Source organism: Muntiacus reevesi, chromosome 19 (genome assembly GCF_963930625.1).
Source record: "Muntiacus reevesi chromosome 19, mMunRee1.1, whole genome shotgun sequence".
In the NCBI taxonomy this organism is placed as follows: domain Eukaryota; kingdom Metazoa; phylum Chordata; class Mammalia; order Artiodactyla; family Cervidae; genus Muntiacus; species Muntiacus reevesi.
The window spans coordinates 21,505,772-21,529,872 of record NC_089267.1 but is presented as its reverse complement, the minus strand read 5'-3'; the positions used below and the strand labels follow the sequence as shown (position 1 = coordinate 21,529,872).

The 24,101-nt window shown below is 39.5% G+C and overlaps 1 protein-coding gene across 5 annotated transcripts in view; it reads left to right on the top strand.

The window, feature by feature from the left end:
* Nucleotides 1–23,460, top strand: part of UBE3D (ubiquitin protein ligase E3D) — a 155,058-nt gene extending 131,598 nt beyond the window's left edge. For 2 of the 5 annotated variants that reach the window (XM_065911426.1, XM_065911422.1), the window contains one exon: nt 14,601–15,403. In XM_065911426.1, coding sequence (XP_065767498.1) covers nt 14,601–14,708 — 108 coding nt within the window. In that variant the 3' untranslated portion in view covers nt 14,709–15,403. Of the gene's footprint in view, nt 1–4,724; nt 4,800–14,600; nt 15,404–22,806; nt 22,881–22,917 lie in introns of those variants that run through there. The other 3 variants (XM_065911424.1, XM_065911425.1, XM_065911423.1) reach the window with 3 other exon arrangements.
* Nucleotides 23,461–24,101: the final 641 nt, after the last annotated feature.

The following is a 24,101-nucleotide window of genomic DNA, read 5'->3' as shown; positions in this document are numbered from 1 at the left end:
CAGTTAACTAGTGTTCCCTGAGTGCTCAGTTCATGTCAGTCACTTAGTTGTGTCCGACTCTTTGTGACCCCATGGACTGCAGCACACCAGGCCTCCCTGTGCATCACCAAATACTGGAATTTACTCAAACTCATGTCCATTGAGTCATCTCACCCTCTGTTATCCCCTTCTCCTCCTGCCTTCAAATTTCCCAGCATCAGGGTCTTTTCCAATGAATCAGCTCTTCACCTCAGTTGGCCAAAGTATTGGAGTTTCAGCTTCAGGATCATTCTTCCAATGAATATTCAGGACTGATTTCCTTTAGGATTGACTGGTTTGATCTCCTTGCAGTCCAAGGGACTCTCAAGAATCTTCTCCAACACCACAGTTCAAAAGCATCAATTCTTCAGCACTCAGCTTTCATATAGTCCAACTCTCGCATCCATACATGACTACTGGAAAAAACATAGCTTTGACGAGACAGACATTTGTTGGCAAAGTAATGTCTCTGCTTTTTAATATGCTGTCTAGGTGGATCATAGCTTTTCTTTCAAGGAGCAAGCGTCTTTTAATTTCATGGCTACAGTCACCATCTGCAGTGCTTTTGGAGGCCAAAAAAATAAAGTCTCTACTGTTTCCATTGTTTCCACATCTATTTGCCATGAAGTGATGGGCCTGGATGCCATGATTTTAGTTTTTTGGATATTGTGTTTTAAGCCAGCTTTTTCACTCTCCTCTTTCACTTTGAAAATCAAGAGGTTCTTCAGTACCTCTTTGCTTTCTGGCATAAGTGTGGTGTCCTCTGCATATCTGAGGTTATTGATATTTCTCCTGGCAATCTTGATTCCAGCTTGTGCTTCATTCAGCCCGGCATTTTGCATGATGTACTCTGCATATAAGATAAATAAGAACGGTGACAATATATAGCCTTGACGTACTCCTTTCCCAATTTGGAGCCAGTCCGTTGTTCCACATCTGGTTCTAACTGTTGCTTCTTGACCTGCATACTGGTTTCTCAGTAGGCAGGTAAGGTGGTATTCCCATCTCTTTCAGAATTTTCCACAGTTTATTGTGATCCACACAGTCAAAGGCTTTGGTATAGTCAATAAAGCAGAAGTAGATGTTTTTCTGGAACTCTCTTGCTTTTTTGATGATCCAGTGGATATTGGCAATTTGATCTCTGGTTCCTCTGCCTTTTCTAAATCCAGCTTGAACATCTGGAAGCTCTCAGTTCACGTACTATTGAAGCCTAGCTTGGAGAATTTTGAGCATTACTTTGCTAGCGTATGAGATGAGTGCAATTGTGCGATAGTTTGAATATTCTTTGGCATTGGCTTTCTTAGGGATTGGAATGAAAACTGACCTTTTGCAATCCTGTGGCCGCTGCTGAGTTTTCCAGATTTGCTGGCATATTGAGTGCAGCACTTTCACAGCATCATCTTTTAGGACTTGAAATAATTCAGCTGGAATTCGATCACCTCTACTAGCTTTGCTCATAGTAATGCTTCCTAAGGCCCAGTTGACTTCAGACTCCAGGATGTTTGGCTTTAAGTGAGTGATAATACCATCATGGTTATCTGGATCATGAAGATCTTTTTGTATAGTTCTTCTGTGTATTCTTGCCACCTCTTCTTAATATCTTCTGCTTCTGTTAGGTTCATACTGCTTCTGTCCTTTATTGTGCCCATCTTTGCATGAAATGTTCCCTTGGTATCTCTAATTTTCTTGAAGAGATCTCTAGTCTTTCCCATTCTGTCATTTTCCTCTATTTCTTTGCATTGATCACTGAGGAAGGCTTGCTATTCTTTGGAGCTCTGCATTCAGATGGATGTATCGTTCCTTTTCTCCTTTGCCTTTAGCTTCCCTGAGTGCAGACCTTGTTAAGAATAGAGTGCTCTGGTGTATTTCTGAATGGTTACTACTCCCCTCTCCTCTCTGGAGTTTCAAGGGGATTTATCTCCCATTTTTACTGTGAGAACATGGGTGGAGCCTCAGGAGGTAAATCTCATAAACCTGCGGGAATCATTAGACTGGATCCTTCCACAGTCCTTAACTCTGAGACTTTTCCACTCTCAGCCTCCAACTGTTCCTCAGTTGCAGCGCAGGTTTCCTTCCCCAGCTCTGGTTCCCTCTAGTGAACCTCTCCTCCAATAAGCCTTGACTCCCTGCATTGTCCTGTCTCTCCAGCCTCAGTTTGCCCTGTTTCCTGTTCTTGATTATGGATAGAAGAAAAGTTGTTAATTTTTAATTTTGTTCACCTTTTTACTTGTTAGGATGGAGTAGTGACTTCCAAGCACCTTACATGTACAATTGGAACTTCCCCCAAGATTTAAAAAATGTCAGTCAGCATTAACTGAGCATGATTTGGATATGAAATGTGTTTATTGAACAGTTTAACTCATAGAATTGAAATATGAAATTTTTTCTCCTAATCTTGTCCTTCAGCTATACTTTGGGGTAAGGAGAGAGATTATTGAGTTCTTTTTGTTTCTTCTGGTAATAATTTACATTCAGTAAGATGTTCAAATTTTATGATAGTTGTTGTGTTTGAGTTTTGACAAATTACACTAGGTTTCTCAGCCTTGGCACTGCTGACATTTTAGAATGGGTAGCTCTTTCTTGTAGGGAGCTGTCCTATTAATCCATGACCTCTTGTCACTAGATGCCAATAGTATCCCCTTCTGGAGGGGTGACAATCAAAAGTGTCTCCTGGCATTACTACCTGTTCCCTGGGCACCAAAACTACCCCTGGTTGAGAACCACTGATGTACAAACACCCATTTAACTACCATCCAAAAAGAAGATAGAGATCATATCCATTCCTCCAAAAAGTTCCCTTCAGGCCTTTTCATTAATCCTCCCCCCGCCCCCTCCCGAAACCACTGTCTCTCATTTCTATCATCACAGATTCATTTTGCCTATATTTGGATTTTGTAAAGTAAGTCATCCAGTGTATACTTTTTTTTGGCCTAGTCTCTTTCACTTAACATAATGTGTTTGCAGTTATTCACATTACTGTGTTTATCAGTAGTTCACTCATTTCTTATTTTAGAATAGTGGTCCATTGTATGTATAAACACATTAATACATTCTGTTGTTGATGGACACTTGGGTGTTTTTCTAGTTAGGGGCTATTTTGATAAAGTTGCTATGGTTAGTCAGGAAAAGTCTCTTTGTGGACGTGTTTTCATTTTTCTCAGTAAATATCTAGGAATGGAATTGCTGGGTTGCAGGGTAAATGTATCTTTAACTTTTATTAAATTGCCAGACCCTGCTGCAAGATGGTTATGCCATCTTACACTCCCAGCAACTGTGTATGAGCATTGCTGTTGTTCCGTATTGTTACCCATGTGTTCATCATTTGGTGTGGCCAATTGCTTTTTATTTTTGTTGTTTGCTTTTTTAAAAGAAATTGTAGTTGATTCACAATGCTGTGTTATTTTCAGGTGTACGGCAGAGTCAATCAGTTGTACATACACATACATCCACTCTTCTTTTTAGATTCTCTTCCATATAGGCCATTACAGAATATTGAGTAGATTTCCCTGTGCTACACAGTAGGTCCTTATTAGTTATCTATTTTATATATAGTAGTGTGTATGTCATGTCAATCTCAGTCTCCCAATTTATCCCTCCTCCCTTTTCCCCGGTAGCCGTAAGTTTTTCTACATCTGTGACTCTACTTCTATTTTGTAGATAAGTTCATTTGTACCCTTTTTTTTTAGACTCCACATAAAAATATCATATGATATTTATCTGACTTATTTCACTCAGAATGACAAGCTCTAGATCCATTCATGTTGCTGCAGATGGCATTTGTTCTTTTTTATGGCTGAGGAGTATTCCATTGTATATATGTAACACATCTTCTTTATCTGTTCTTCTACTGATGGACATTTTTAGGTTGCTTCCATGTCCTGGTTATTGTAAACAGTGCTGCAGTGATGTATCTTTTCAAATTGTGGTTTTCTCTGAATATATGCCCAGGAGTGGAATTGTTGAGTCATGTAGTTCCAGGTAGCATTAGTGGTAAAGAACCCTCCTGCCAATGCAGGAGACATAAGAAATGCGGGTTTAATCCCTGGGTCAGGAATGACATCCCCTGGAGAGAGCTTGACAACCCACTCCAGTATTCTTGCCTAGAGAAGCCCATGGAGAGGGGAGCCTTACAGTCCATAGGGTCGCACAGAGTCAGAGACAACTGAAGAAGGTTAGAATGCACACACAGTAGTTCTAGTTTTAGTTTTATAAGGCGCCTCCATACTGTTCTCCATAGTAGCTGCACCAATTTACATTTCCACCAAAATTTCCCATCCTCTCCAGCATGTTTGTAGATTTTTTTAAATAATAACTGGCCATTCTGACCAGTGTGAGGTCATTGTAGTTGTGCTTTACATTTCTCTAATAAGTAGTGATGTTGAGCACCTTTTCACGTGCTTTTTGGCCATCTTTGTCTTCTTTGAAAAAATGTCTGTTTAAATCCCCTGCCCATATTTTTGATTGGGCTGTTTGTTCTTTTAATATTTAACTGCATGAACTATTTGTATATTTTGGAGATTAATCCATTGTCATTTACTTCATTTGTAGATATTTTATCCCATCCTGAAGTTCTCTTTATGTTTTATTTATGGTTCAGTTATTTTCATTTTAGCTCTTCTGGTGGGCATTTCATTAGGATTTTAATTTTCATCTCCCTGATGACCAGTGATACTGAGCGCTTTTTCATTTCCTTTTTGGTTACTTAGAGATACCAAGGGAACATTTCATGCAAAGATTGGCTCAATAAAGGACAGAAATGGTAGGAACCTAACAGAAGCAGAAGATATTAAGAAGTGGCAAGAATACACAGAAGAACTGTTCAAAAAAGATCTTCACAACCTAGATACTCAAAATAGTGTGATCACTCATCTAGAGCCAGCCATCCTGGAATGTGAAGTCAAGTGGGCCTTAGAAAGCATCACTATGAACAAAGCTAGTGGATGTGATGGAATTCCAGTTGAGCTATTTCAAATCCTGAAAGATGATGCTGTGAAAGTGCTGCATTCAATATGCTGGCAAATTTGGAAAACTCAGCAGTGGCCAAAGGATAGGAAAAGGTCAGTTTTCATTCCAATCGCAAAGAAAGGCAATCCTAAAGAATGCTCAAAATGCACAATTCCACTCATCTCACATGCTAGTAAAGTGATGCTTAAAATTCTCCAAGCCAGGCTTCAGCAATACATGAATTGTGAACTTCCAGATGTTCAAGCTGGTTTTAGAAAAGGTAGAGGAACCAGAGATCAAATTGCCAACATCTGCTGGATCATCAGAAAAGCAAGAGTTCCACAAAAACATCTATTTCTGCTTTATCGACTATGCCAAAGCCTTTGACTGTGTGGATCACAATAAACTGTGAAAAATTCTGAAAGAGATGGGAATACCAGACCACCTGACCTGCCTCTTGAGAAAACCTGTATGCAGGTCAGGAAGCAACAGTTAGAACTGTACATGGAACAACAGACTGGTTTCAAATAGGAAAAGGAGTACATCAAGGCTGTATATTGTCACCCTGCTTATTTAATTTATATGCAGAGTACATCATGAGAAACGCTAGGCTGGAAGAAGCACAAGCTGAAATCAAGACTGCCGGGAGAAATATCAGTAACCTCAGATATGCAGATGACACCACACTTATGGCAGAAAGTGAAGAAGAACTAAAGAGCCTCTTGATGAAAGTGAAAGAGGAGAGTGAAAAAGCTGGCTTAAAGCTTAACATTCAGAAAACAAAGATCATGGCATCCGGTCCCATCACTTCATGAGAAATAGATGGGGAAACAGTGGAAACAGTGGCTGATTTTATTTTTCTGGGCTCCAAAATCACTGCAGATGGTGACTGCAGTCATGAAATTAAAAGACGCTTACTCCTTGGAAGGAAAGTTATGACCAACCTAGACAGCATATTAAAAAGCAGAGACATTACTGTGTCAGCAAAGGTCCGTCTAGTCAAGGCTATGGTTTTTCCAGTGGTCACGTATGGATGTGAGAGTTGGACTATAAAGAAAGCTGAGTACCGAAGAATTGATGCTTTTGAACTGTGGTGTTGGAGAAGATTCTTGAGAGTCCCTTGGACGGCAAGGAGATCCAACCAGTCCATCCTAAAGGAGATCAGTCCTGGGTGTTCATTGGAAGGACTGATGCTGAAGCTGAAGCTCCCATACTTTGGCCACCTGATGCGAAGAGCTGACTCATTTGAAAAGACCCTGATGCTGGGAAAGATTGAGGGCAGGAGGAGAAGGGGATGACAGAGGATGAGATGGTTGGATGGCATCACCGACTCAATGGACATAGGTTTGGGTGGACTCTGGGAGTTGGTAATGGACAGGAAGGCCTGGCGTGCTATGGTTCATGGGGTTGCAAAGAGTTGGACACAGCTGAGCGACTTGAACTGAACTGAACATTCTTTTGTGAAGTAAGACTTTTTATGGTTTGATTTGGAGGAGTCCCCATTACACCCAGACTCCACTCCTGATAATATGTTTAGGTTTTACAAGAACCTGCTGCTACTCCTCATGGGCTAGGAAAGGTTTTATATCTGAAAAAGTTTGCTCTAAATTATCAAAATTACCATGAAACATGCCCTTCCAGTTTTTGTTTTCTTCTCTGTTCCAAAGATACTGTGAGGTTGAGGTTATAAGGTATTTTCCTTTAGTGATTATTCAGAAATACTCCTCCTAATTAGCCAAACAAGTAGACAAAACTAGTTTTATTTTCTTTGGGATAGACTTCCAGTGCCCACAACCTTTGCAACAACTGTCTCAATCTTATCCTTCCACAGCTGTGACAAACAAATTAATGCAGGGACCTGTCCCCACGCAAGGCAGTGAGTCACCTCTCATTCCATGCCCAAGGGGGTTTCTTGGTGAGCCTTTTTCAGGAAGTATTTTTCTTTTACACATACAGGAAAGTCTCTACCTAGTTTTTTTTTTGTTTGTTTGTTTTTTTGTTTGTTTGTTTTTTTTTTAATAAAAGTAAGTTCTCTATCTAGAAAGATTCCTTTTTCCATTTAAGTTCTGGTAACAGAGCTTAACTTTTTCCTTTTAGTTCCAATGGGAAAGGAAGGGACTCGTGAGACTTCTTTGGTTGGAATTTCTCTCTCTGTTGCTAAGGACATATTTTTTTAACCTGTTCTTTTTCTAACTTGTTCGCCTTAGACAGAAAGGTTCATCTCTGAGTAGTTGAGGATCTGACTTCTGAATAGGATCTGAGTGCACTCTGAAAATGGACTATGGTGATACCCAGAGTTGGGTAGCAGGTCTGTATGTGTAAACATAAAGTGACGTGTCCAGAGCACTTTGGAAGCAGTAAGGCAATCTCTGCTTCTTATCTCCAAATTCCATTCCTCACTGAAGGTCCCACTTTCTGTGGGAGAATGTCTGGGATAAGACAAGTCTGAGTCCTGTCCTACCAGAAAGCAAACCATCCAACCAGCCCAACAAAGAAATGGAAAAAAATCAATGTAAATGACCGGGATCACGTCCTCAGGACTGAGGCTCCGAGTTGAAGAGATTCTCACTGGTAGAGATGGGACGATGTGAGCATTAATACAAATAATGACTATAGTAGAGTTAAATAGTACTGGATGAATTTTACATCCTTGAGTTTATAATCTCACTAAAAACACAGAACACTCTGCACATTCCAGTGTATGGAAAACTGAGGATGAAAGATCTGATTTCTTCAAAACATAAAAATCAAAGGGAGAAAAAAGGAAAGAAGAGAAACTTATGATTTAAAAGAAACTTTAAAAACATATGAAACCATTGTAACACTACTTAGACATGTTTGGATTCTGATTTGAACAAACAGCAGCTGTTAAAAAATTTTATGAGCTAGTTGGGGAAACTTGGTCCCCGAATGGATATTTGACTATGTTAAGAAATTATTATTAATGCTCTGGATGTGATCATGGCATTGTGGTTTTATTTTTATACCAGTCCTCCTCTTTTAGAGACACATACTGAATTATATACAAAATAATGTATCTGTGATTTGCTTCAGCAGAGTTCTGTGGCAGAGCTTTGGATGAAATGAAATGACCATGAATTGGTAATTGTTAGTTTCTGGATAACATCTGTAGATTTATCATAATGCTTCTCTTTACTAGAGAATATGTTGATATTTGAAATCTTTCATAAATTGAAAACAAACAAAAAACAGCTAAGTGCCCTGCAGATTGGTCACTGGCCGAAGTCTGAACAGGGAGAGGTGACCACGGGGGATGCTAGGACTTGTATGAGGATCCCTGTCTTTTTTCTTATTATTATTGAAGTAAAACTGACTTAAATACAAGTTTCAGGTGTACAACATCATGATTTAATAGTTTTGTACATTACAACAAGGAGCCCTATGTTGACAGCTTTGTTCATAAGTTTGTCAGAATGAAAAGATAATAATCCACTGATCTGACCTGTCCTCAACATTTTTCTCTCCACATTTATTCATTGGACTCATACTAATGTTATGAACCAAGCGTTCTCAAGAAAAGGAATGAGATCACGCACGCTTATCTCATACAACATTTTTTGTCTAAAAACCCTTACTGAAAGACCCCCAACTGGGCCTACTTTCCTTTCCCATTTGTTTCTCATACCTTAGAAAGATGACCTCAAAGAAATTTGGGGGAATTTTTAAATATAGATATATATACATACACATACACACACACACACACACACACACACACACACACATATACTTTTTTTTCATCTCAAAGAAAATTTTTTTATCCCTAAACCATTGTAAAATAGAGAACATTTTCCAAAAATGTTTATAGGCCTCATCTTTAAATATACCAAGTGGAATGGTTCTTAGAACACAGCAGACTCATTGGAATAGTTGTTTATGCTCATACTCTTTTAGCAAGTTAGTTGCGTTAAAGACACCTGAAACAATACATAAGTTTCAAATTTTTCTCTACTTCCCACCAAAATATAGTGCATTTCTTTCTCATGGCTTTCCAGTCCTTACTTTCCTCAGGTCAAAATTTATGATTCTGTGTCTTATCTCAGAACTTCCCTAATCCTGAAATAACTCTTTCACACTTTGTTGTGAAGGACCCGTAGGTATTTGATGTTTATCTTGCAGCTCATGAGGTTCAGACCCTACATAGGTAGGTGGAGGGAGCCTTTTGACTGATAAAGCTTCTCTCCTCATCAGTGTGGAGGAGGAAGAGAGGGTCTTCCTGGGGCCAGTCACAGGCACACAGGGTCTCATCCAGTCCTTGACCAGCCAGAGGAAGAGGGAAGCCCCAGACTATAGATGCAGCAACTCAGGCACGGAGGCTCACTAACCTGACACAGCCTTTGGAAGACACTTAGGCTCTTTCTCCTAAGTCAGGGAGCATTCCCAGGTGTGAACTGTGCCAGCTGTGACTTTATTGAAGCATGCAAGTTCATTCATTCTGTGATGCCATCTTATAGAACATGCATTTCCGTGCACCTGGCACCATGAACTCATAGTGATCTCTGGAAGCCAGCATCTTAAGGCAGTTAGCTGATTTTAAAGGTTTCTGATATTCCCTAACAAAATGTAGTTGGAGACATTGGTCATCTGCCAGGTATTCAATAACCCAGAAGCCAGAAAGGACCGGTCCACGTTGTAATACACTAATGATTGAGTGGTTATAGGTCATATTTATGTCCAAGCAGTCATTTCCACTGCTTTATAGAGTGCTTTGATGAATTATCAGTCACACTTCTTTATAGTTAATGTTGTAAGTTGGATATATTGGGGAAAAGCTTATTTATTGGTAACTTCAGCCAGATAGTTTCATGTATTAAAGACTCATGGCTTAGTCAATAATGCTGGATTCAGAACTGAATTTCTATGGAATGAATCATGTCTCTAACCAAGGATGTGCTGGTTTGAACCCCATGGAGTTGGAGTTATATACCTTCCTTACATAATCCCTATCAGTGGCCTCTGGGCTCAGAGTTATTTTTCTAGTAGCTGGTGATTTCCAGCTAAGCCATCTACAGTCTTCTGTTTGCAAACCCTATAGGCTTGCAGTTTTTTCTTCAGATGTAGCGTCTGCAGTTTCATTCACTGCCACTGGTAGATGGTATTGTCCTAGGGTAGTAAAAGTGAGAGAAAGCCTTATGTAAGCCTTGGAAATTTCATATGCACAATCATCCATTTGTGCTTCTTCCTTTAAAAATAATTAAAGAAGCATGAATTTATTCATGAATAGCAGAGAAGATGCATTGGTAGCAATATTTAAAATGCATAAACCATTTATGTATAGTTACAATAAGGCTTCACCTGTCTGCACTTTTCTTGTGTCTACCTGATTTGTTCTGTCTTCTCATGGAGCTTAGATGGTAGGTGTAAAACTTAACCACTTTGAACCCTGGGAACCCATGATGAGTATGTGCCTTTGTGCCCTTTTCTGATCTCATATCCTGAGCTGTTCTAACTTGGAGACGTTGCACCAACAACCCCTTTTTGCTTTCTGTGTGGCTTAAAGCAAAAAAAAAAAAACAACCCCAAACCCTCAAAACATTGTCTTCGACGTGCTCCTTTCCACAAGCGCTTACTTTTGTTTCTTTGTATAGTTATAAAATCCTCATGCACCTCCTTTAAAATAAATAAATTAGTTTTATGAATCTCGTTTATTTCCAACAACTCCAAATAATAGGCTTCAGAAATAACCGGTGTTTATTTTAAAATGAATATAGTAGCATGCTTTCCATTCTAAAGATTTTTGTATCTTCAATATCATATTTTCAAAGTAACGTCTAGGTAGTAAGTGGCTAAAGAAAATAACCATCTGATTATAGTTTGATCCCTTTCTTACTTGGCCTTAACTATTATTTGATTATTCCAAGTCATAATCTTTTCAACTGAACTGATTAAACTTTGCCAGTGTAACTTATCCTGTTTGCTAAACTTTCAGACAAAAAATCCTTTCTGAGATTTCAGGCTGATTTCTCATTTACCCTGTTGGCTCACTTCACTTGCCAGAAGGTTTCTCTTCTAATCGAAGAGTTATTTTCTTTTTAAAAGTAAGGCTTTTATTTGTCCTTCTATCTTTTTCTTTCTCCTCCTTATGTCTAACCTAAAAGATATAATCTACTTTCTTCTTAAAACATAAGAGTGACTGCATCATTTCAAGTGCTACTAAATGTGGCTTAAAAATTTGGAATATGATGGGTTCTTTCTTCAACTAAAGTTACTATAGCAATTATCTCTCCCCATAATTAGATGGAAGGGAGCTTTGATGATGAATACTAGGCTCAAAAACAAAGACCCGATTGCACACCCAGCCTTTGACTAGCTTGTAGCAGTGAGCAGAAGTTACTAAGCTTCTGTAGTAGGAACCAAGGAACACCTTGGTTCCTCATTTATAATCTGGAGACAATTAAATTAGAAATTTAATTCAGGTGGATTTTATAAAGATTTAGTGAGATGATACCTGGCACTTAATTTCTTCACTGCGTGAAAATCATATTAACATTTACTAAAGGGCTTGTGTTTGTGTGCTAGTTGCTCAGTCATGTCTGACTCTGTGACCCCACCGGCTGTAGCCTGGCAGGCTTCTCTGTCCATGGAATTCTCCAGGCAAGAGTACTGGAGTGGTTTGCCATTCCCTTCTCCAGGGGATCTTCCTGACCCAGGGATCGAACCTCTGTCTCCTACATTGTGGGCAGGTTCTTCACCATCTGAGCCACCAGGGAAGCCCCAAAGGGCTTATACAAACAAAAAAATTAAGCCCCCTGTTGGTGAGTTAAAAAAAAAAAAAAGGACATGAATTCATAATCAGTTTACAAGAAAAACAGTTATTAAACATCTGGGGAATTGTTTAAACTCATAGCAGTTAAATAAAATTCAAAAAGTACTGAAGTATCCTTTCCTTTTACTAAATTAGCACTAATTTAAAAAAAGAAGGTAAGATGCTGGTGGCATTACCAGTTGGTACAGCTCATTGAAAAAAATATGCATAAAATTGTATTAATATTCATACCTTTCAATCTAATAATCCAATTTCTGGGACTCTATTCTAAGGAAATATTCTACAATATTGAAAAAAAACTTACAAACATGATAGTGATTATTTCATCATTACTTTTGATCTTGACAAACCTGGGAAAAACTTAAGCTTGTAAAAGATTAAGTTATGATGGACTTTTGCAGCTATTAAAAGAAAGATTCATTGAGCAGCACCTAAAAATGTTTATGATGTAAAAAATATGCACACTGATAATCAACATGAGGGACTTCCCAGGTGACTCAGTGGTAAACGCGCCTACCAGTGTAGGAGACACAGGTTCGATCCTTGGGTGGGGAAGATTCCCTGGAGGAGGAAATGGCAATGCAATCCTATATTCTTGCCTATAAAATCTCCTGGACAGAGCCTGGTGGGCTACAGTCCATGGGATTGTAGAGTCACACACAGCTAGCAACTGAGCATGCATGCACAGCACAATCAATATGAGAACAATTTATCTTAGAACCATGTGGGACTAGATCCAAGTGATGTTAGGATATTATAGCATATTTTTTTCTTCTTTCCTGTTTCCCCAAATCTTTTGTAAGATACTATTACTTTTAAAATTAAAATTAGAGTTTTAGTTTAATGTATTCACCCCAAAAATGTATTTGGCAAGTGCCTCTTATGTGTCCAGAAGATTTGCTATAGCAATTTGGGCTTTTAAAAAATGCCAGAATCTTTTTTCATTATTTACTGCAGGGCAATACAAAAGCAAAGAAATGTTCTTAGTGAACTCTTTACAGTAAGTACTTCATATACAACCTAAGATTTAAGGTTCTATTGTGTGTAACCTAAGCATTTAATGCCAGACCGTCAGTCCAACCCGTGTTAAATATAAGGGTATTGTGTCTCACTGTGGCCATCTGCTTCAGGACTCATTCCAAAATTAACTCACTAGCTTACTCAGGTCATTCCACCAAGGAAAATGGGATCACAGTGATATATTAACCATAACATCAATGTGAACAAGACTTTGAATAATGCATCTCAGAGCAACCCTCTAGATAACTGAATTAGAATAAGCCAGACAAGGTCATTTGCAAAGTACTGTGGCATTATTTCAGCTGACATTTTTAGTGAAATAATTGCAGAGTCACTGAAAGCTGTAAGAAAGAGTATGAAAGATGACTTGTACACTTTGCCCAGTTTCCCCCAGTGGTAACATTTTACAGAACTGTGGTACTGGGCATTGACATGGTAGAGTCCTCCCATCTTAGTCAGATCTCCCTGGTTGTATTTGTACTCCTCTACATCTGTGTGTGCAAACGTGTGAGGTTCTGTGTAATTATATCCCTTGGTATGTTTGTGCATCCACTGAAGTCAAGATGCTGAACAGTTCCATCAGCACCAAAACCCTTCCTGTTGCTCTTTCATAATCACACCCTTCCTCCACTCCCCACCATCCCCAACCCCTGGAAACCACTACCTTGTCCCCTATTTGTGAAATTTTGTCATTTCAAAAATGTTACAGAAATGAAACTATACAGTATGAAGAGCTCAACCTTTTGAGCTTGGCTTAACTCCCTTGTGAGTCTTCCAAGTTGTTGCCTGTATCAATAGTTTGCTACTTGTCACTGCCGCCAAGTAAGTGTTCATGGTGGATATACCGTCACTAACCATGCATCTGGGCTGATGCCAGCTTTTGGCTGTTAAAATAATGCTGCCATGAACATTCACATACAGGTGTTTGTATAAACATAAAGTTTTCATTTCTCTGGGATAAATGTCTGAGACTGGAACTGCTGGGTCATACAGTGATTACATGTTTAGTTTTTAAAGATGCTGCCAAACTGTTTTCTAGAATGCCTATACTGTTTTATAGACATACTCCAAGCAAAGTATGGGAGGCTTTTTCTTTTTTTCTTTGCCAAATTATTCTGAAGTCTGATTGGTGACAGTTTTCTTTACCTGAACTGACCAAATACTTTTGCTAAAAATAGCCATGTTGAGTAAGTAGATTTAGAAAAGAGAACTTTATCAGGGCATATTGGAAGCTCCTTCCTCCACCCCCCCCCAAAAAAAATCACTTAATCTTCATAGATGAGCTTTATACAGTAGATCAGTTCAAAATATTTGACCCTGTTAGTCTTGCTTAGATGGTAAAGAATATACCAGCAATGGGAGAAACATGGATTCAATCGTTGCATCAGGAAGATACCCTGCAGAAGAAAACATCAAGCCACTGCAGTATTCTTGCCTGGAGAATCCCATGGACAGAGGAACCTGGTGGGCTACAGTCCATGGCATGGTAAAGAGTCGGACACAACTGAGTGACTAACAGTTGAACTTTTCAGTCTCTAGGCAGCTAGCAAAATAGACTCAGCCCTCATTTCATAGCTGTTGGGCTCAATCTCCTATACCCATAACAGAATATTGGCCTGGACATAATTTGTTTCTCTCTTGTGTGACTATCTTTCTGTCTTCTATAAGGGAAAAAAAAAGTTTTTTAAAGGATTTTTGGATACCCTAGATCAGCATCTTCACTTTGCACTGGCCAGAAATGAAGGCCCTGGACTAGGAGTTAGAAGACCTGTGTTTGAGTCCCTCCTCTAATAAGCTGTGTCACTAAACACATCCCTTACCCTCTCTTAAGTTTGCTCAGCTGGATAAGCTGGATGAAATTCCCGGTGGAACCTCTTGGAGGACCTGCAGGACCCCAGTTGCTGGCCTGCCCCTGGAGGCTCTGGTTGAGCAGTTCTAGAATGGAACAGGAGAATCTACAAGTTCCAGGAGATACCAGTGAGACTGGACCAGAGGTGACCCCCTGAGAACCCAGGCCAGATTATGCTAAAGTGCCCTCTGGCTCAACAGTTAGTAGTATCCCCTCACCCATCCCCCTCCAAAGGACGCCTCAGGTTTGCTTTCCAGAATGAGTTATTCGTTTGACCTTTTTTTTAAAGTGATTAGATACATAATGGAGTATAATGCAGCCATTTAAAATGTCATAGAATATTCACTGTCATGGGAAGTTACTATAATATATCGTTAGGTTATAAAGAAGCTACACATTACAAAACAGTATATGCAGAAATGTCCAGTTATACATAGAAAATAAATCTAAAAAGATATCTCTAAAATGTCAATAATAGTTATCTCTAAATCATAAAGTTGTAAAAATTTTATTTTCCTCTTTCTGTGCATTTCTGTGTTTTCTAATTTTCTCTGTAACTTATATTTATTGATCATTTATTAGAACAAAGAATTCCCATGAGCAGAACAACTCCTGATTTCTATAAGTTTTAATAATTATGGTTAAATACCATCCAGCACAAATAAGGCTCTTCAGGTATGAGATAAAACTGTCTAGGAGGCTTTAGAGAGGTAGCTACGACTTTCCTTAGCCCTTTCCCTAAAAAGTATGGGCAATGACTTTTTGCTGTTCTTCTTACTCGACAGAATTCTGCACATGTGCCCCTGAGTAGTCCTGCCCTGGGACCACTTGTTATCTCATTAGTGCCTGGGTGATGTTTCCATGGAGCTCTTCCACAGCTAACTAGTAGGATCAACGGCTACTACTAGTGCCTGGGTGATGTTTCCATGGAGCTCTTCCACAGCTAACTAGTAGGATCAACGGCTACTACTAGTGCCTGGGTGATGTTTCCATGGAGCTCATTAGTGCCTGGGTGATGTTTCCATGGAGCTCTTCCACAGCTAACTAGTAGGATCAACGGCTATAGCCTCCCAAGCTAGTCCCTCCTTCGTCCTTGACAATGGGTTGAAGTGTTTTAGACAAAGCTAGTTCTTCCTTTGGGATTAGGAGGGACTAGATAGTATCTGTTAGAAAAATTAATATTTACTGCTAAAATAGGAATGTTAACTATCACTGACATAAATTTATATAGATGGTGCTGTTACCTGCTATGGAAAGCTGTTTTGTTCCCCATGTAGGTTTGTGTCCCCTCCTGGAACTTCTAACTATGCCAATGTCCCCAAAACATCATTTTCTTCAACACCCACACTTCTCAAGGTTAAGATAGATTAGAATGAGCATGGCTTCCTTGAAATACTACTTATTAAAATGGTTTTGCTGCTAAAAATTTTAAGGAATTAATATTCTAGAAAAACGTTCCATTTCTGAACCCTAGTAACTCCATTTCTGAATAAACTTGTTTGTTTGGAGGCATGGTGTCAAAAGGGCAGTGCAGTGGTGATTTCAAAACACTACTTCTGTCCAGAGCTGCAGCACACCACTGTTCCTTTCTGCCAAGTTCCCTCCTGTGCATATCTCTTAAGAATGAAAAATTCAAAGGACTTTTTAATTTACTAGTGATAGTGTGTTTATTGTGGTAGCACTATTTACCATTTTACATTTTAACACCCACCCATATTGGTATCTATCATAGAATTTTTTCCTTTTAACAAATGTGTTTTGTGCTTGAGAAAATACATTTTTATGTTTGACCTAAAGACTATTGCCGTATACATGTCTGCCCCATGTGTTTGCTATCATGGGTGAAGTTGCTGCGTTTGCCTTATACAACTGGGAGCTTCAGCAGCTGCATCTGGATGGCTTGTTCACCGCAGTGAACCATCCAACACCAGCAATGCTTCCACAACCCCCTTACTGTGAAAGAGGCGATGGGAAGGTTACATCTAGAAATTTCTTGCTTTGTTGAAAAACAGGCTCATGACCCAGGAATTGCTGCATTTGTCCGTGTGTCCAGCCTCATCAGGAAAGGAAAGGGCCTCTCTTTATCTCACTCACATATCTGGCTTCTGGTATTTCACACACTGCCCTTAACTAGAAAACATAGCTGTGCTTTGCTTTACTGGTTCTGCTAGGTCAAAAACACAAGCTTTTGATTGATCTGTAAATTTTCCTATTGTGTTGTTCAGTTGCCAAGTCATGTCCAATTTTTGTGAATTGTGGCCTGCAGCACGCAAGGCTTCCCTGTCCTTCACAATCTCCTGGAGTTTGCTCAAATTCATGTTTGTTGAGTCGGTATGCTATCTAACCATCTCATCCTTTGTCTCCCTGTTCTCCTCCTGTCCTCAATCTTTCCCAGCATCAGGGTCTTTTCCAGTGAGTTGGCTCTTTGCATCAGGTAGACAAAGTATTGGAATTTCAGCTTTAGCATCAGTCCTTCCAAAGAATATTCAGGGTTTAGGATTGACAGTTTGATCTCCCTGCAGTTCAAGGGACTCTCAAGAGTCTTTTCCTGCACCACAGTTCAAAAGCATCAGTTCTTCGGCACTCAGCCTTCTTTCTGATTCAGCTCTCACATCCATACATGACTACTGGAAAAATCATATCTTTGACTATACGGACCTTGTCAGCAAAGTTTTGTCTTTGCTTTTTAATACGCTAAGTTTGTCATAGCTTTCCTTTCAAGGAGCAAGCATCTTTTAATTTTATTACTGCAGTCACCATCCATAGTGATTTGAAGCCCAAGAAAATAAAATCTGTCACTACTTCAACTTTTTCCCCTTCTATTTGCCATGAAGTGATGGGACCGGATGCCATGATCTTAGTTTTTTTAATGTTGAGCTTAAAGCCAGCCTTTTCACTTTCCTCTTTCACCCTCATCAAGAGGCTCTTTAGTTCCTCTTCACTTTCTGCCACAAGAGTGGTATCATCTGCATATCTGAGGTAATTTTTATTTCTCCAGGCAATCCTAATTCCAGCTTGTGCATTTCACATGATGTACTCTGCATATAACTTAAATAAACAGGGTGATGATATACAACCTTGTTGTACTCCTTTCCCAATTTGGAACCAGTCAGCTATTCCTTGTCCAGTTCTAACTATTGCTTAATTGACCCACATACAGGTTTCTCAGGAGGCAGGTAAGATGGTCTCATATTCTCATCTCTTTAAGAATTTTTCAGTTTGTTGTGATCCACACAGTCAAAGGCTTTAGCATAGTCAGTGAAAAGTAGATGTTTTTCTGGAATTCTGTTGCTTTTTCTGTGGTCCAACAGATGTTGGCAATGTGATCTCTGGTTCTTCTACCTTTTCTAAACCCAGCTGGTACATCTGGGAGTTCTTCATTCATGTACTGTTGAAGCCTAGCTTGAAGGATTTTGAGCATTGCCATGCTGGCATGTGAAATGAGTGCAATTGTGTGGTAATTTGTACATTCTTTGTCATTGCTCTTCTTTGGGATTGGAATGAAAATTGACCTTTTCCAGTCCTGTGGCCGCTGCTGAGTTTTCCAAATTTACTAGCATATTGAGTGCAGCACTGTAACAGCATCATCTTTTAGGATTTTAAATAGCTCTGCTGAAATTCCATCACCTCCACTAGCTTAGTTCATAGTGATGCTTCCTAAGGCCCACTTGGCTTCGTACTCCAGGATGTCTTGCTCTAGATGAGTGATCACACCATTGTGGTTATCCTGGTCATGAAGATCTTTTTGTATAGTTCTTGTATTCTTGCCACTCTTCTTACTCTCTTCTGCTTCTGCTGGGTCCTTACCATTTCTGTCCTTTATTGTGCCCATTCTTACATGAAAGTTTCCCTTGATATCTCTAATTTTCTTGAAGAGATCTTTAGTCTTTCTCATTGTATTGTTTTCCTAGTGTACCATGGCCTAAATAAAATACAATTTTATTTAAAATATAAGGTAAAGGTTTAAGTGACATTAAGGACACTGGTTTTACTTGCTTTTTTCCTACTTTCTAAAGGCTCTTACAGAATTTGAGTTGGAAGGCCTCACTGATGTTTCCTTGGTCTAGTATTCCTGTCCACATACAATGTACACATACTTATTGTCATTTTAGAGGGATAGGATCTTCTTTCTTATTGTATTGCTTCTCACATCTTTGATCCTTTGTTTCATCCTTCCTGTTTGCTAGTAGTTCATTTAGCAAAGCAAGCTGCTTTTAGTGGGGAAAAAAGGTATATCCCACTCTGTGCCATGCCAGGCTTTATTACCACACAGGTTTTCCTGATTAGAGTAATAACTACATCATTCAGGCTACTGCTTGAGAAATCGTACTTCCTTTCATAACCCAGGATGTCTTTTTTCTGTCAGCAGGTGTTAGGCGTCCATCCTAGACTTATTCCAACCTATTAGAATCATCTCATTACTTGACTATCTCCGCCATTCACATGTTAGTGCCACGAGGGAATGCCTTCTCAGTTGTTTTCTGACTGGACAGTCACAGACTTATAGATGGTATTTAATATTGAATGAATTGAGTGAATGAAGCCAGCTTACCAGCCCAGTAGAGGAAAATCTCATATTATTTATTCGGTGCAGAGTGGAGTCCACGTGTCATCAACACAGGCCTGATCGATGCTAAATTAGCAAGTTAGAAAACATTTTGTACCCTGTTCTTATTTAAGATTCAAAATAATGTGATTGAAAAAGTCATTTTCTTTCATTATTTTTATATTTACATTTATACTGTGTATTTTATTTTGTAAATGAAGCTTGAGCCTAGAAACTGGATTTTATAATATTAAAATAAAGTTTGTTTCCATGTCATAAGATTTATTTCAGAACATAACTTTGAACATGAACCATACCTAGACAAAAAATATATTTAAGGCATAGTTTTTTATATTTATTTTTTAAGTCTACAGTACTCTTTAAAAGGAATGTTTGTGTGTAGCTGTGCTACTTATTCTGAAGAGTCTTTTCTGAAGCTCACAATTACTATGAAACTCACATTTTCCAGTATTTTACAGTTTTATCTGTCTTGTTTTGTGCACCTCAAAGCATTTATGTAGCATTTTTTTAAATGTTAATTTTATCTTGTGCAGGCTGCCTTGACAGCATGTCTTTCTATTGATTGAAATTCCAGCTCTGTGCTGAGGAATAGAATTTCATAGTATAATTTTGTTAACTAAGACAAAAAGAGCATTCAAAAGTGTTTAGCATATTTACGCAATTGTACAGAAGCATTATAAACTGAACATTTGGTCAGCTATTACTGCAGCCTGGCCCTGCTTATGGTGGCTTAAGATTGTTTTTAGAAGGTGACGCAAAGCAGAGACCGTATTTTTAGACCGCTTCCCTCTCTCTCCCCTGTTCCATTCCCAAGTGTCCACTTTCAGGAGGAGAGAACGAAGAGGGTGAGACCTTACCACCAACCGCAAAGAGCCCTATCTCCCTCGCTTCCAGTCATCACTTATACTTTGTGACTAGATATTCCAGACATGCGACAGTGGGGCCCGAAGCTGTAGCTGTGCTCAGAGACTCTGCAAAGCTTTAAAACTTTTTACTTTGGGGAATAAAAATAAAAAGATGAAATACAGAGATTTTTCTCAGTGTAATGGAACAAAATAAAATTACCCTCTCTTAAAATAAATGGCAGGTAGGGAAAGCAATTTTTCCTGTCACGGATAAAAGCTAGGGAATACAAAATCTGCATTTGAAATATGTTATCTCAAAATGTTTTAAATAAAAAGAAGCTAAACTACATTGTACAGTACCTGTTCCCAAGGATGATTGCAGTTTCTTGTTATTAAGTCCTGAGAAACACATAGTGTCCTTGGCAGGCGGCACTATAAAAACAAACAAGAAAAAAAAAAGACATGGTAGGTCAAATTAAAATTTTTTTCTTTTTTGACTGAGGGACTCCATTTTGCATTGTTTGTTTTAATGAGCGCAACCTCTTATGTAGTTTTCTCCATCTTGCATCCGTGTTCACAAGCATGCAAAAGAAAGTAACTGTTTGATATATGAGACAATTTGAAGACTAAAAGTCCCCCAACCTGTGCAGTTTTATCTTGATCATCTATCTGTAAACTTACAGTGGGGAAAGCATGGATTGAAAATCAGAATTTCTTCTTAAACCCATCACTGCTACTTTTTATCCTGAGCAAGTCACTTAGGTTTTCTGAGCTTCTGTTTCTTCATTTGTAAAACAAAGTTTCAGATGCCTGCTTTACCTAAATCATAAGACAGCTGAGGATGAAAAGAATCGAAATAGGAAAGTGTTTTACAAGTTTCTGGTAGGTCCTGTTATAGAGTTTAATGAGCTTGTTGAAGGTCACGGAGAGATCTAACTCTAAACTTCTTGTTTAAGGTCACGGAGAGATTTAACTCTAAACTTCAACATTTTTCAACACTGGCACTGTTAATGCTTTCAGGCTGATTATTCTTTCTTATGGGGAGCGGTCCTGTGCATTATCAGAATATCCCTCCCGCTCTACCCACTGGATGCCTTTAGCATCCCCCAGGTTGTGACAGCCAAAAATATCTCCAGGGACTTCCCTGGTGGTCCAGCAGTTGGGACTCCATGCTTCCACTGCAGAGTTCATGGGTTCTATCTCTGGTCCCAGAACTAAGATTCTGCATGCCATGACAAAAAAAAAAGAAATCTTCAGACACTACCATTGTCCCAAGTAGAGGACCACTGATATGTGTGGTTCCAGGGCGAAAGTTCTTAACCATTTTTATGACAACATTTGTCACCATCAGTTATTCTATCTAAGTAGATCCTGGTTGGAATACTCCATGACGTAGCAGCTTTCAGAATTCAAAAAGGGGTAAATGGTTTTCATCTGTCCTCTTTGTGTCTCTGAGTATCAGCAGTGGCACTGGCTTCTTGGGAAGGTCCCTATGAACTGTTGTTGAAGAAGCAGAGTCTCCCAACAGAGATACTGACCACAGTGAGCCAGAAGTCAGACTCAGTAACCCCTGGAACCCCTTCCTGGGAATCTCTGATCATCCCCTAAAGGGCCCTGCTGGTCTCTCTTCAGCAGCCCCTTCTCATCTGAATATTCATGGCCTTCTAATATCTGTTACCAGCTGAGAGGCCAGGGAGAGAAACACAAGTATCTTCATAACTATCATCACAGTCCTTGAAGCCTTTGCACCGGTTGTCCACATTTACATTTTCCATAAGAGGAGGTGAGCTCATGTCCTTCTACTCTGCTATCTGTCTCCTCCCTACCCCATGTTTATATTTTGCTTAAGAATCTTAACCTCTCTTCTTTGCTTGCTCCTTCAACTTTGTTCTCACTGCAGAACTTGATAGAGAAACTCAGCTGGAAGTTGATACGGAAACGCAGCAGGGGCTTTCTCACCAGCATCGTATGAAGAGTAACATCCTTCTGAATCACTTGACATAAAGCAGATGCCTTCTGCCCTTGCACGACTCTTTCCTTTTCCTTTCCCCTTAACAGGGCTCATTAAATACACGCCTCCTTCGACTGTGTTTGGGGACTTAAGTACCAGCTGTCCAAGAGTGGAATATTTTCACTTCAGTTGCTCACTCTTTCGCCCAAAAAGTGGCCCAGGACAAACTTCCACATCTTTATCTCTGACTGCATGCTGCTCTTTTCCAGATGCTGGCACTGTCTGCAATTTATTATCAGCCCTGAACTAGAACTTTCAGAGCATTTATGGTTGACTTCATTATGTTTTTTTCGTAATTATCCAAAACTTTTGAGAAATTTGATGCATTTGATCTGGACCTTATTAAATAGTCTGAAATGATTTTGTATATATAGGAATTAAATTTTTTGAAACAACCGAATTTTAAGATAACTTGCGCTGACAAGCCCATGCATATAGTCAAATGTGGTTAAAAGCATTGTCATGACCGGAAGAGAGATTAATATAATTAATTGTCATGACAAGAATCTGGAATTGTCAAGGAGTCTTCAGGATTTGGAACTCTGTTCACAGAAGATCCAAAGCAGCTGTTTGAACCAGTGGGAACGAGAACTGGATTACTTCATGGCAGTACAATGTTAGTGTCAATTTAAACTTAATTTTTTTTCCCTTTAAAGTACACGTGAATTATTTTAATTACTGTATGGTTTATTTATGAACGGACTAATTGGCTCCCTCTGTAAAATAGCAGTGTCTGGCCCAACCAGGAGTCATTTTTCTTTGTAGGCCAGCGAGCATCCTTACTGACCAGACTTACCTGATCCAGGTTTGATGTGCACCCAGCAATTTCATCATGTTATATTAGGAAAGCACTGTGGGTTTTTCTTCCTTTTCCAGGTGGCCTTTTTGAAGATGTAACCAAGGGAATTGACACATCCCTCTCTGCAGCACGGGGTGCACCGGCAACCAGCAGTCAGCCCAGTGGGCAGCAGTTACAGAGACAAGAACCCGGCTACAGCAAGAGAACGGGGCGGTGCAGTTTTGAGTTTACTTGCTCGCATCTGTTCTCTAAGAGAAGAGTTTACTTTAAATCCTTGAAACACCAAGGCTGTGAAGAAAGTCATAGTAGCAGGTTGAGAGATAAGTATAGAATTTTCATCTCTGTTTCCCACCGAGACGAACATTCAGATATGTGCTATGTCAGCACCACCTGGAGAGAGAGCTGGCGGAGACCCATCCGTCCTCTGTGGAGGCAGCGAGGGGCTTTGCTGGTGGAATTGAAAGTTAGCTGCTGTAAATCTTTGGACATAACTTGCAGAGAACTTCTCAGATTTGCTTAAAAAAATTTTTTTAAGAAAATATGGAACTCTGTATGCCTTATTCAGAGGGGATGTTCAGTAAATAAATGTCTGTTGAATGCCTGATTGTCAAATTAAAGGGTTTCCCATTTATGCAAAACTGCTCGTGTTCTTTTTCTTCTTTATTTCCTTTGCCATTACCAGGTATGCTGCAGATCAAGAAATATACCTCACTGGCATCCTGTTACAGAGTTGTCTGAGTCCTCGTGTGCTGGAGCATGTGGTAAGGAAATCGCTGAGAATGACAGAGCTGGCGGAGGTCCCGCAGGGTACAGGACCGCCCCTCATCTTACGGAGAAAGTTTGAGACTTGCCTCTCATCTCACAGAAGGAGCCAGCTCGGGGCTGGAGGCAGGCAGATGCTTCCTGCCCACTCCTTATTCAGGAGGACCGTCTCTGGATCTGCAGCTATACCTGCTGCTCACCAAGCCTGTTTGCTACCAAACTCATGTTAGGCTGCTCACTGCTTGAAAGTCAACACTCCAGAGACAAGTGTTGATTGGAATGGAAAGCCTGCTTTATTCATAAGGCTGGCAATCTGAGGAGGTGGTGGACTCATGTCCAAAAACCAACTCCAAAGATGCCGCTCAACCATTAAAGTGTTTAAAAGGAGAATCATTCGGGGACAAGGTCAGAGTCTTCTTTATCTTCCCACACATGCAGACTTTCTTCTGACTGGCTGTTGGTGAGGTAACAAGGCTGTGCTCCAAGAATCTTGTGCTCT